The 14,165-nt window shown below is 41.3% G+C and overlaps 1 protein-coding gene and 1 non-coding gene across 2 annotated transcripts in view; both read right to left on the reverse strand.

Moving 5' to 3' along the window:
- Positions 1-14,165, reverse strand: part of Syne1 (spectrin repeat containing nuclear envelope protein 1) — a 564,055-nt gene that overhangs the window by 174,152 nt on the left and 375,738 nt on the right. Inside the window, 9 exon segments of the mRNA XM_023706255.1 lie at positions 2,801-2,944; positions 4,433-4,615; positions 5,059-5,181; positions 5,357-5,542; positions 9,061-9,198; positions 10,551-10,733; positions 11,524-11,676; positions 13,386-13,538; positions 13,978-14,143. Of these exon segments, the coding sequence (XP_023562023.1) occupies positions 2,801-2,944; positions 4,433-4,615; positions 5,059-5,181; positions 5,357-5,542; positions 9,061-9,198; positions 10,551-10,733; positions 11,524-11,676; positions 13,386-13,538; positions 13,978-14,143 (1,429 nt within the window).
- On the reverse strand, positions 6,542-6,664 carry LOC111813960. The gene has a single exon (XR_002819069.1). It is a non-coding gene; the product is annotated as a U6atac minor spliceosomal RNA (small nuclear RNA).

Here is a 14,165-nt window from a genome sequence, read left to right on the forward strand (position 1 = left end):
GCCTCAGCTACTCGAGGGTTGGTATTACAAGGGTACACCACCACACATGGCTATTGTTTTGCTATTGTTCCCATTTTTTCCTTCCCAACCAAACCTGAGTAGAGGGGAAAGCGTTCAGCAGAACTCAACCAGCCACTTGTTAGCCTGATTTCTAGAACATCATAGGAACTTTGAGAACAAGATATGAAAGGCAGAAATAATCATTTCTTTATCTCTGCGGCTGCAGGTACTTAAACTTAGCAGGTTTGCTTCTCTTTTAATAGTGATCAAGTAGTTTATTCTAGGGGCTGGTACACGGGTATTCTAGAAATGATATTTATTCCAATTCTTCCCTCTAAAAGGTACCTCCCAGCCTGCCGGGTTCACTGAGTTCAAGGACACAAAGCTTTCGGGCTCTGGCTTGCCACATAGCTCCTGTGCAGACCCAGGTAGCAATCTTAACTCCTACTTGCACAGCGCTGCGTGCCTGGTCACAGCGCCCTCCAGGAGCACCTGCAGCTGTGCACCCACGCTAAGGTCAAGCACCTGTTTTCTAAGATGAAAGTATCAATTTATTGTGTATAAAATTCATTTAGGTTGTTGGATAAAAATGTAGTTCTGATAAATAGTTCCAAGGATAGTGATTTACTGGGTTTATGATAACTTTTTGGTCAACCCAGGAGACTTCTGGAGCTTTCCACCGCTTGCACCTCATCACTTTTTACACTGGATATTCAGGATGTGCCAAATTTGCTAATGAAAATGAAGCACTAATGGTTTCAAAATGTTATACGCTTTCTGGAATCCATATAGACTAGATTATTTCTGAAAATGGCTATAGAAGTGAAAATTTTAGTACAGCGACCTGGTGGAGCAAAGAAGTCCTGTGACACCCTCCTGTACCAGGAGCACACCTTCTCTATCAGGTGGTGGGCAAAGAAGTCTGAATACTCTCTCCTAGGATCTAAAAATGGTAGGAGCCAGGCATGGTGGTCCATAGCTGTAATCACAGCTTTCTGGGAGACTGAGGCAGGAGGATTCCAAGTTTGAGCCCACTGTGGGCAGTTTTGTGTCTTGGTGAAACCTTGACTCAAAATTAAAAATATAAGAAGAGCTAGGGTTGTAGTCCAGTGCAATTACCACGTAAATTAAAAAGCAAAAATAAGTAACAGTAAAATTGTTTTTACAATTAAATGTTACCTTGGAAAAATTATAGAAAATGAAATGTGAAGTCCTTGAACTGAATTAATTCAGTGATTTTTAGGAGTTGACATTTATAAAGAACTCAGATGGGCCCTAAGATTGAAATTCAATTAACAGCAGATGAAAAATACAGGGGAAACCCCTCAGCCCAGTTTTTCCATTGTCGGGCAGGCTCTCCCCACTCGCCCTTTCCTTGCTGTGTTTGTTTCCCATGCACTGCGACCCTCACGGGGGCCTACAGCATTGTTTACCTGAAAATGTGCTCAAAGTTGCATGATGCAACTGACAAATGCTTACGTGGGATTTAGAACTGGGGAGAGAAGAGTGACAAAGATGAACAGATCACGAGTCAGGAGCCGGGAAAGCCAGGCTATTGCAGAGCGGTCCACAAGGCCTGGCGTGAGCATTCAGCTTCCCGAGACCCCTTTTCTTTTCCTTTGTACCACGGCAGAGTACCGACAGTTTCTGTTACCCTGGAAAAGTCATCGCATTTTCGGATTTGAGTCCAACTTCCACCAGCTACTTGATTCGGGAGCTCAAAAAGTCATTTAAAGGAAATTCAGTTTCCTTATTGATAAAACAGAGATCGCATTTTTTAAAAAATAGAGCCAAATCATCACTAGATTAATGTTTGTAAAAAGATGTAAAATTTTGCAAGTTATTTTTAAAAAATATAAAAACTTTAGTAAAAATCATTGTTATTGCAGCTAAAATACAAATATATTCTAGACCATAATATAAGAAACAATGCAATAAAATTTTGGATCTTACAAAATAGGAGTAAAAAATAGCTTCAAGATAGGTATATACTATAGAATCTTGTGTACATTATGCAAACAGTGGTTTCCAAAATCTGCACAATGTATTTTCATTTAACCAACACAAAAGAGAAATAACTGCTATAGACATCTACAGCTGCAGAAGTAAAGCAGGTGAGAGATTTATTTAAATTAATAAAGAAATCATATAAGTGCTTGGTGTGGAAGTATCAAGAAACTAAGGAACAGGGGCTGGGGAGATGGCTCAGTAGAATAAGCGCTTCTCTGGCAAGCTCAAGGGCCTGAGTTCAATCCCCGGTTCCGGGAGAAAAAAAAGAAAAGAAAAAAAGAAACTAAGGAATCCCAGTGAGAGGGCAGTGAGATCGTGCAAATGCAACATTTGTGAGAACCTTACTATGAAACTTTCTTAGGAAAAATAGTTCTCATATGAAAGTTAAAAGAGAACAAGTTTAAACATCAATGTCTCTCCTTGACACAGAGACAGGAGACCCTTCCGCCAAATTTCGTGGTGATCCACACAAGGAGGGGAAAAGTGAACGAGGCGTATGAAGAAGTTGACAGGCCAGAAGGGACACTGACTGATAAGGGACCGTCTGCTTTAGTGTACTGACTTTTTTAGCCTATCAATGGTTCTGGGTGCAGGGGAGAGCGGGTGTGTCCTGGCTGAGATGCTTCATGAGCAACACAGAAAGACACTGTTGTGGAATCAGCAAATACCACATGCACGGTGCAAAGACAGCTTCAGCAGCTACCCAGGCAATGACATGTTCAGGACAGGGAAGACCATTCTCTTGCAGTCGCTGGCCACAGGCGTTTCCTGCCCCTGGCACTCTGCCTACCTCGTGCCGGGAAATCTGGGCTTGCAGCTCTTGGATGTTACTGGTGGCCACAGGTTTGTCCTCGATCTCTCTGTGAGCACCTTCTATAAGCTGCTGCAGATGCTTCATTTCTTGCTCATATTGCTCGTACTGCACCACTGCCTCCTTCAGAAGAAAGACAAGAACGTGGGGTTTTCTCTCAATAGATCAATAAGTACCTAGTGGCTGGATCACTCTCTGCCAAGCCACTGTCACCTCCTATTTGCCTATGTGTTTGGGAAATCACAAAGGGATAGATAAAACCTTTTTACTTCGATATTTTAAAAGTTCGTTGGCGAAATACTGTGATAGGGTGATTGATGGGCTCAAAGACCTGAATGATGAGGATTCTCTCTCTTCTCTCTTACTTGTGTTGTCCCGAAGGCAAACCACAGCAGTCTGAAAGTGGATTGTTCCCTTCTAGCTCTAAGAAATACTGAGTGACAAAAGGAACATGTTGCAGAAGGGGATGATAAAAAGATGAATCATGGATAACTTCTAGCCTTAGGAATTGAATGTCTAAGCAATTACAAGGCAATGCAAGAAGCCAAAAGAGTTATGCAGATGGACGCTGGTAGTTCAGTGGATTAAAGCACCTGCAAGCAGGTGCAGGGGCTGGTGTTTCGATGGGGGGCAGTGATGAGAGGGCAATTGAGACTGGGTGTGGTGGCACGTGCTTGTAATCCTAGCTCTTGGGAGGCTATAAACAGGCAGATCGCTCCGAGTCCAAACTAGTAGTGAGACCCTGAACACTCTGTAGACCCTTCCCTAAAAAATAAGAATAAACAAATTAAAATGCATGCTGGTGATTTTAATGAGAAGCCACCAAGGCAATTTTTAATAAAAAAGGTAAATATTAGTTGAGAACATATTCATAGTAAATGGTGTCATTTCTCCTTGTTAGATATTTTTTCTCTTATTAGGTGAAGAGACCAAGTTATGCTTCTCCACATTTCTCTGATAAGAAAATGTGTTTGATGAAATAATATTATAAAATACTAAAAATTTGTAATATATAAGGGCAAATGCATATTACCCAAATCTACATTTTTATTGGGTAATTAAAATATTGTAAATATGATTCTGCATAAATTCAACCTATACAAGTCATTATTTATAAAAAATATCACCAACAGACAGTTTTCACAAAAGGATATTTTTCTTTCTTTTTTTTTGTATTTAGTACAGGGTCTACAGGGTCTCATTACACAGATTGGACTCCTACTGATCTTTCCTGTTTTCAGCCTCCCAAGTGCTGGGATTACAGTCACATGCCACCATGTTCAATTTTAATCACTCTCTCAATGTGCCCCGGGGGGAAGGGCTGGCACCGCACACCAGGGATTGAACCCCGCCTAAGCAGGTGCTTTAATCCGCTGAGCTATGTTGCCTGCACAAAAGGATATTTTTATAGAGCTTTTCCCAGCCTTTTGTGGGCCATCCAGTGATAGCATCTTAATCTCCTCATTTTATATAACCACAACAGTTTGTCAGATTTAGCAGTCTGGATGTGTTTTGACGGCTGCGCCTACACAGCACTAAGAAAAGCCGCCCATGACTGGTGCACCAGGCATGGCTGGTGGGGGCTGCGGGGAACCAGCCCGCTGCACCTGCCTGCATGATGTTGCACTGCTGGATGGCGGAGTGCTGCAGCCGGCTGGCCTCCTCCTGCAGGTGCAGGGCAGCATGGCACAGTGGCAAGCTGGCCACCACGTCCTCGGGGATCCGGAGAGCGCTCTGGCAGAGCTGCACGGCCTGCACCTTCGGCTTCAGCGACTCCATCTCAGAGAGCAAGTGCTGGAAGTACAGTGAAAAGTTTAACATTGCTATGTTTTAGTACCTCAGCAGAAGGCATCTACTGAATCGTCACAGATTATAAACATATTGCAAGGAATACAGTTCTCAGTAATAATGGATCTAGATTTAAGACTAGAAATAATTCATTTTTTTTCTTTTCTTTTCTTTCTTTCTTTTCTTTTCTTTTTTTTTAGAGAAAGTCTCACTACGTATTCAGGCTGGTTTTGAATTCACCAGGTAGCCCAGGTTGGCCTTGAACTCATAGCGATCCTCCTGCCTGGGAAGATTACAGGTCTGTTCTACCCAAGTGCTGGGATTACAGGTCTGTTCCACCATGCCCATCTTCTATAATTGAATTTAGAAAATATGTTTCCTAGCTATTCCAGTTTTTTTTTTTTTGTAGAAATTAGTCACTACCCATTTGTTATAAATTATTTCTTTACCTGTCGATGTGATAATTGCTCTTTGAGACTCAGGCGCCCAGTTTCTGGAGAAGTCAGGGTGCTGTGGGCTTGCTCCAAAGCCACTTGTAAGTTTTTCAGTTCAGCTTCAAACTTCTTCATATCCTAGAGAGCAAAGTCCATGTGAATAGTAACCATACAATCACAGACAAAGAAAGCTGTCATAGTCAAGAAAGCGCGTTGTACTACAACTCTATAGCAGGGTCACCTTTTTAGTTTCTCAGTAAGATATATATATGGTTTGTTTGTTTGTTTGTTTGTTTGTTTGTTTGTTTTTTACCTTGGCAGCATCTTGGAGGCTCTGCATATGAATCTTAATGACCTGCCGCAGCTCCTCAGTCTCCCGTCCCAGCTCTGCCACTTGCTGGGACATTTTGTCTATATGGTACACACTGGTGAGGCACTGTAATTTCTCGGACATTGCTTCCAGATCACTGTAAATTTCTTCAGATTCTTCTAGCAGGGCCTAAAGGGAACAGCCAGCATTCATGACACTGCCAGGGGTACAGAGGGCCACAAACAAGCAGCATGGTGCTGTGCGAAGACTAGCAGGCGTGGAGGGGGAGAGGGCCAAGCTGGGCTTCACGCCCGACGTGCACAGGGCAGGCTGTGTAGCGGTCACTGCGTCTGACCATCACACTCCTCACCCTCTACCATGAGGTAGCTCCCTACTTTTCCCCCCCATCTCATGGAAAATAAATCAAGGTCCAGGAAACTCTAACATCTTACTGCAACCATGTGCTGTTCCGTGTGCCCTGTGTTCCACAACATGGTCTATCTCCCAGCTTCCTATGTCACAAAGCCAGGGAATTGTCCTAACGCCTTTCCTCTTTTAGCTATATCCAACCACCAGGAATTCTAGATCCCTAATCCCTGGTATCCCTTGTGTTCCTTTTTTTCTCCATCTCTAAAGAGAGAGCTTGCATTTTCTACTGGCGTGCAGAGTCTGGAGTATAGAGAAACCCTCTTCTGTCATCTTACCATCAGGAATCTGCCTTCTACAGGGTGAGGTTCTTCCTCTACAAGCCTAAGCTTCTAACTTGCTGGCAAAGTATTTGTCCCAGGTTTCAGTTTATATTTTGTTCAAAAGTAAATAGTCTGTCAGAGTGACTTTAGGATAAAATCCACGTTGGAATAGGCTTTTGTTGTTTGTGTTTTCCTGATCTCTTGGTCTTTATCTCTGATCCCTCTTTTCAGCTTGTGAGGACCCCAGAGTACCTGCACTCTTTTTTAAAAAAACGTATTTAATACAGGGTCTCACTACCTAAATTGGACTCATAGTGATTCTCCTGCTTTCAGCCTCCCAAGCTCTGGGATTACAGGTGTGTGCCACCACATCCAGTCTCAGTTACCATCTCAGCATGCCCCAGGGGTGGGGCCAGCACAGCACGCCGGGGATTGAACCCCAGCTGCTGGACTCTGCCTAAGCAGGTGCTTTAGTCCACTGAGCTATCTGGCCAGCCCCAAACAGTGGTTAGGTGCTATGAAGTAGGTGGCAATGCCGCAACTGTATGCGTGTTGTCAGGCCCAAAGGCCTCTTCCATCCTTGTCAAGGGGAGTGCTAACCTTCTCTCCGTTCATACAGCATATGCACTCTCACTCCTAGGATTCTGCCAAGACAATGTCTAAAGCACATTCCAAAGGGAGCTGCAGTGCTTCTCAGGACTCAGCCCTTGTCACCTCTTCCCAAGTGGCCTTCTTTAACCATCCTCTAATACAGGGCTGCTTGGGTGGGGCACCTCCTGAGACCTCTTTCTGCATGATCACACTGGATCATCATGATCTCCTCTTTGTCTGTCCCTCCCTCCCTCTCACTCCACAGAAGCAGGAACAAGGAATAGTCTTTGTATTCCAAATGCTAACCAAAGTTACTACATTGGGAAAGTACTCTGTAACTGTTAAAGAGGAAGGAAGGAAGGAAGGAAGGAAGGAAGGAAGGAAGGAAGGAAGGAAGGAAGGAAGGAAGGAAGGACTGTAAAAAAGAAGAAAAAGCTTTCACAATCTCTTTAAAGGATATCAAACAAGTACGGTGGTACACATCTGCAATCCCTGCATTCTGGGAGGTTGAGGCAAGAGGATCAAAAGTTTTACCCCAGTGTGGGCAATGAAGAAAGATCCTGTCTCAAAATAAAAAGAACTGGAAATATATTAAGGACAAAGGCCCTGAGTCTAATTCTGGGCTCCTCGGGTCAATTTGGTTGGCAAAAAACTACTAAAAACATAAACAAACAAAAACAAGTTGTTTGAAATGTTATTTGACATTAAGATCTTCTTTTTCTTCTTCCTTTTTTTTTTTTTTTTTTTTGTGGAACCAGTGATTAAATTCAGGCCCTTGTGCTTGCCAGGGAAGTGCTTATTCTACTGAGCCATCTCTCCAGGCCCCAAGATCTTCAGCATTTCACTATAGTTCTAATGCTGGATAAAATGTTTTTTGTTTGTTGTTTTTTTACATTTTGGATTCCAGCCTTAGCAAAGAGTTTAGAACGTATAATAAACAGGTCAGAATACCAACATTTTTGACAATCATCATATATTTTGCTAATTGTTTTCTTACTTCTTTAAGTATGAGCTTCCACAAAAATAGTGTTAACTTGACAGTTAAAATCCTCTCTCCTTTCTCCTTAAATTAAAAAAAAAAATTAAAAATCATTTGTTTGTTTGTTTGTTTATTTATTTGGTGCAAGGTCTCACTATGCAGCTTGGATTCATAGTGATCTTCCTGTCTCAGCCTCCCCAGCACTGGGATTACAGGCACGCACCATCACACTAGTTTCAGTGGCTGACAGAGCATACCTCGGGTTCTCGGACCTGCACAGCATACAGTACCATCATCGATCGAATCTGGGTTCTTGCACTTGCCAGGCAGATGCTTAGACCACTGAGCTATCTCCCCAGCTGTTTCCTTACGTTTTTACTTTTAGATTCCTATTGAGGTTGGGTGTGTTTCACTATTTACAAGTCAATAGTAAGGGAAGTCTGTCTGTTAATATCTAAGCATTTCCTGCACCAAACAATCCAAGGTGCAAGGCAGGAATCATGGGAGTGGTGCAGATTGATCAGCAAAGGAAGACTGTGAATGCGGGGGCCACATCAGGCACTGTCAAAGCTTTCCTGGAAGAGAACAGTGCAGAACTCTGTCCACTGGACTGGAAAAGGGGATTAAGGAAAAGATACACATACATAAATTATGTAATAAAGAAAGCCCAAATGCTGGAGGATATCCAAGTAACCTAAAGAAGTTAGTCTATATTTTGTTGAAAGATGAGTAGTCTGTTAGATACCTATACCTAATTCAAGCCGTGGTTACGAAGGGATGAAATAATTTCCTGTCTAGTATGGGCAAAAGAAAAGAAGTATTTCTGTCACATAACTTCACAGGAAATGAAGTAACACAGTTGCCATGTGATGTGGACTCATTGTTCCTGCTGACCCTGCCCTGCCCTGGAAGGCTTATGACTGAGTCCCAGCCGAGGCAGAAGGCTGCAGGGAAGGAGGCAGGGAACTCCTACGGAACACCTGTGTCTGCCAGCTGTTTGGAGATCCATGAAGCCATTTAATCCTCCTGTCTGATGTGTGACTACTATTCACTCCCCCACTTTAGAAATGAGAAGACAGAATTAAAAGAGGCAAAATATTTTGCTCCAAATCACGTAGTCCCTAATGGTGGAGTTCAGTTTCTTTCTCAGGCTAGTGATGTGGAGCCTATAATCTTTCATGCATCACTTTATAGAATTTCCCTGCATATCACTGTTTTTAAAAAGGTGAAAAAATAGTCATGTAGAGCTGATTGTCATTGGTATTTGGAAAAGAAGATCTAGGGTACATAGAGGGCATTATCATGGTTTATAGCTACTTTCTGTTAAACTAGAAAAGTCAGCGTTCTTTTGATCTGGAACCTACAAAAAGTTTACATCATGACCCTCTAAATTTTGACAGTCAAACTGCTCCTTGTTACTCTTTGAAACCTATTTTCCCTAAAGTTACCTGATGTGAAATGTACTGTTCCCGAAGTTGGCTTGAAGAATTCCATACAATATTTCCATGTACCAAGACTTTAGCTTTCTCGATCCACTTCAAAATTAATCCAAGCATTTCATTGTATTCTTCTAAATGTGAGGTTGCCTGAAAAATCATGAACATTCATGAACATGAACTTTGCCTCCTGAGCTACAAATAGTCACACGTGTGATATTGAAAGGAACCGTGAAAACTCATTTCCATGTTGAAACCCATCAGAGGTTTCCCAGTGACTTTAGGGGAAGGTTGGAGTTCTTAATAAGCTTGAATAATTTCTCTTTACCTATTTCCCCTTCTTATTTGACTTATCTGTCAATGTGCTCCTTACTTCTTTTTTTTTCCTGATCCTGGAATTCCACCTCCGGATCTTGCGCTTGATGGGCAGGTGCTGTGCTGCTGAGCTACATCCCTGGCCTATCCAGCTGCTTTCTATTCCTGTCCCATATTCCACTTTCCACTTGGTAAGGTGGTGACAGGTGGGAACTCTAGCATGCTGGGTTTCAATATTCATTGATCATCAATTCCTGATTTTAATTTGATTACACAAATAATACTTATTGAATTTGTGAAGTTGTCTGCAAATCTGTTGTGGTTCAGATCTAAAATTTCCCTCAAAAGTCTCCTGGGTTGAGGAGTGGAGGTTTTATAAGGTGACTGGATCAAGGGTGTGATCATCAGCTGATTAAACCATTGAGGAGTTGTGGGCTGAGGGTCCTATTAGAGCATAGGAACTGGTCAGAAGAGGCGGGCACTGCGCATGCAGCCTGGGAAGGTCTCTACTTGTCCCTGCTCCTTCCCCCTCTCTCTGCTTCTAGGTATCATGGGCTGCACAGCTTTGCTCCACAGCTTTCCTTCCCAGTGAGCTTTTCCACACTGTTTCTTCCTGGAACAACCAAGCATGGCCTGAATCTTCTGAAAACCATGAGCCAAAATGAATCTCTGTTACCTTAAGTTGTGAGTATTGGGCACTTTGTCCCAGTGGTAGAAAAGGACAGGAAAGTAGCTAATTGATTAATATACTACATGATCTATTAAGTAAATGCAAACACACACACACACACACACACATGCACACACCCCTTACATTAAGATTTCTTTTATGAAATATTCCTCTAGTCTACAAACTATTTCCCCCAAATCCATCTGTATAACTTTTTTTTTTTTTTTTTAACCAGGGATTGAACTCAGGTCCTTGTGCTTGCCAGGCAAGTGCTTATTCTACTAAGCTGTCTCCCCGGCCCTGTATAACAATTGTTGTCAGTGAATTTATAATGTTATTAGCTATGAAACAAACACAGGTTTGCATACAAAGTGCAGGAGCACAAGCATGGTATGAAATAAGCCACATCCAAATGTCTTCTGTTGCTGCCAGCATCATCTTTTCAACGGTTTTCAATAGGAAGACAGGTGCTTAAGCTTTCTGCCTGTAAACACAGATTCAAGGCTGGAGCACAGACCTGGGTGAGCTTGGAGAGCCGGCTCTCAGCCTGCCGGACAGTCTGCTGCTGAAGCTCGGTCAGTTTTCCTATCTTCTTGGCTAGCGGCTTGCCCAGGTGGCCATGCTGTTCAGAGAACTTCTGGACTGCTGCATCTAATTCCATTAGCTTTGCATTGCAGCCGTCTAGCTCCTCTCCCAGGACCTAGATGGTCATCCGATATGAGAACATTAGAGGATAGAAAATAGGCTTCTCTGCATTTGTTATGATTGGGAGGATTATATTTTACATAATATTTATAAAAGCCTAATATTAGGAAAAGCACTTCTACTTTGACATCCTTCAGTGTTCTGGGGGGATGGAGAGGCAGAACAGAATGTGTTCCACTCTTGGTTTTTATTTCCTGAATGCCAGGGCTTACGTTTTCCTTCTGCCCAACCCAAACAGATTACTCACTTCACGCATGGACAGTGTGCAAAGACAGAATGAACTACCAGAAACATGAATCAATTTGGAAATTATGAACTTGTATTTATAAGCTTGCCGTCACTTAGCCTTTTCATGCTCTTTTCTCTTATTCATGTATACATCACTGTTTATTAATACATTTCAATTGCAATGATTAATTACATAAGTGGGCTCATGCTATTATAAGTACACTTACATATAAATGTTTCTTTATTGTAAAATTTGCTAAGAGAGAGTTTTCTTTCTTTCTTTCTTTTTTTTTTTTTTGCAGAACCGGGGATTGAACTCAGGTCCTTGCGCTTGCCAGGGAAGCGTTTATTCCACTGAGCCATCTCCCCAGCCCTAAAATTTATGTTAGGTGTCTTTTTAGGTGTGTGTATGTGTATGCACACGTGCGTGCGGAACAGGGGATTGAACTCAGGCCCTTGTGCTTGCCAGGCAAGCGCTTATTCTACTGAGCCATCTCCCTGGCCTGAGAGTTTTCTTTTTGCTTTATCTGAAATAAAATTGACTCCTTCCTCCTTACCTTTTGGTCAGTTTTAGCTTGAACTAGATTATCAGTTTTTGCTTTCAGCTTCGTTAAAATCGCGGTGAGATCTTTGGCTACTTTCTGAATTTGCCGACTGAATTCCTGGCTCTTGGCCTTGCTCTGCTCAATTTCTTTTACCTTTTCTTGGATCTAAAGAATCAATGACAACAGCAAAACCAATGTTAAAAGTGGGTCACAGGCACCAAAAATTCTAAGGCTGTTGACCAGAGACATTTCAGTGGATAGAGCTGCTTTACTTCCCACGGATGAGCTGAATCAAATGAGCCACAAGCTCCCCTGGTTTTGCGGCAGCGTTACATGCCACCATCTTTCCACACTTTGAGCACTCCTTCTGTTGTTGGCCCACCAAAGAAATAACCAGTGTGCCTACCATGCCTCACTTATTAAATATTTACAAAATACTGTGGAAGGTTCGGCAGACAACTGAATCCCACCTTCTCTACTTTAAGACTTTGAGTATACAGTCTCCTTTAAGCTTTTTCTTTGACTTCCTAAGATAGAACACTTCCCATCAAATAGCTGAAGGCACAGGCTTTTGTTTTCTGAGTGCCTTTTTGCAACTGCTTGTTAATGATGTGTTAGCTCTTTCCTTAGCCTCCAACTATATCCCCATTGTGCAACCCACAGACCTAAGGTCATCCAGAGGGGAGGGAGGGAAAAAGAGCGCACACTTAAAAATTTCTAATGGGTGGGTCTGATTGGATAGCAAACACTTACATATGTGTTTAAAAAATAAACTGAAAACAAGGTACTAAAGAGGAGAAAGGTTTTCCTTCTTTATCTACATGAAAGTCTGCTAAAAAATAACCTTTTTGTAGAGAGAATATTAAAAGAGTATTTTGTTGGCCAAAGAACTGGAATGCGTATGAATAACCATGTTTTAGGGAACTATCTCCAGAGACAAAGAAAAACCTAAATTTGAAGTTTTAAAAGCAGAACTGACCTAGTCAAGTCATCCTCCTCAGCAGCATCTAAGAACTAAAATAGGTGCATCAAATATTTAGGATATGACATAGTACATATTAGTCTAAATCAAGTTCATCATACAGTTGAACTGGATTTTGATGAGATTTTTAAAACACTGTCTTTTACACTGGAGATTCTAAAAAGTACAGACTACTTGTATGAATTTTATAGTGTGTATTTTCTGTTTCCTGCAGTGATTTAGGATTAGTGTATATTGTGTCTTCATCCTAGATGAAATAGTTTTAACTAAAATTTAATGGCTTTAGCATTCAGTCACTCACACAGTCCTAAGAAGCCACTGCTGCTCCATGAAACTGTTTACATGACATGAAAATACATCTTCTTTATGAGATTAAAGATGGAAATCTCCCTCTGATCTCAACACCAGAACGAACTGTATGTTTCTCATTAAGACTTGTTTTCAATTTGTAGAGATAGTTTATGCTTCCTTACTCCCTTCCTTGGTTGTTTGGACTTGAAGCCCTGCCACTAACATTTTGGTAAGGATTTCTTCCCTGAATTTACCTTTGCTATTATTTCATTCTTTTCCTCAAATGGTATCACTTACTCCTCTTGTATCTGGTTGAACTAGAAGAGTGCCAGCATACTCTGTGTATGCAATAAATATATGTTGAAAACAAAAAATAAATCTTATGTTTGCTTTCTTAAGCCATTGTTTAAAACATAAATGGAACCAGATAAAGGATACGAAATTATTGTTCATATCTATGATTATCCTACATGTTTCTTGCCTATGAAGTGATCTATTATTTGACTCGGCTCCCAAGGAGACATGCAAATTGAGAACTCTTACACAAAAAGATGGACTCCATAAGGAATAGAAAGGCACTCTAGGTTGATCTTGGATTTACCTGCTCGTAGATCTTCAGGTCCAATGCCACTTCTGCTAACTGAAGAGAGATTTCGGAAGGCACTATAGTACAGAGGCCCGAGTACTTATTCTTCTGTTCTTCAGCCAGTCTCTCGATGCTCTGGTGGTGACCGGTGGCTTCTGTCAGGAGAAGCTGAAAAAGTGATCAGTGTAAGAACCTCCCGGGAGCTTGACAAAGAAGATGATTTTTATGGGCATAGAGATAAGGCTATATTGTTCATCCATATTTGACTAAGAGAATTGTAATTTGATTATAGAACCACCTTCAAAAAAATTAAACTTAAAAAAATCCCTAAATATGGCCTATGTCTTCTTTTATGAGATTAAAAAAAAAGTCCTAAAATTAATTCTAAATGCCTTTTTTAAAACAAGGTTTCACTATGTTGACCAGGCTGGCTTTGAACTCTCAGACTTAAGTGATTCTTAGACTATCATATCAGGTTAAATGCCTTTTACATAATGCATGTCTAAAATTTTGAATTCAATATTTCATTAAATATAAACAAGGATACCTAATTAATATAAGGGCAATTCTTAAACAATTGGTATAAAGAATGCAGAATGCTTTGTACCTTCAGTTCTTCAAGTTGAGTATCTATTTCAATTGTTGGATTCCCTAAATATTCTTTTGTCTCTTGAACCCAAGATTTCACAGAATTAATTTGATTGTCCACCACTTCTCGCTCCTGCAGCTCTTGCTTCACCAACTTTCCATTACTCTTCACTTTCTCTTGCATGCTTCAGAAAAAATTAGAAGATA

Source organism: Octodon degus, unplaced genomic scaffold (assembly GCF_000260255.1).
Source record: "Octodon degus isolate 3935 unplaced genomic scaffold, OctDeg1.0 scaffold00246, whole genome shotgun sequence".
NCBI classification, from domain to species: Eukaryota; Metazoa; Chordata; class Mammalia; order Rodentia; family Octodontidae; genus Octodon; species Octodon degus.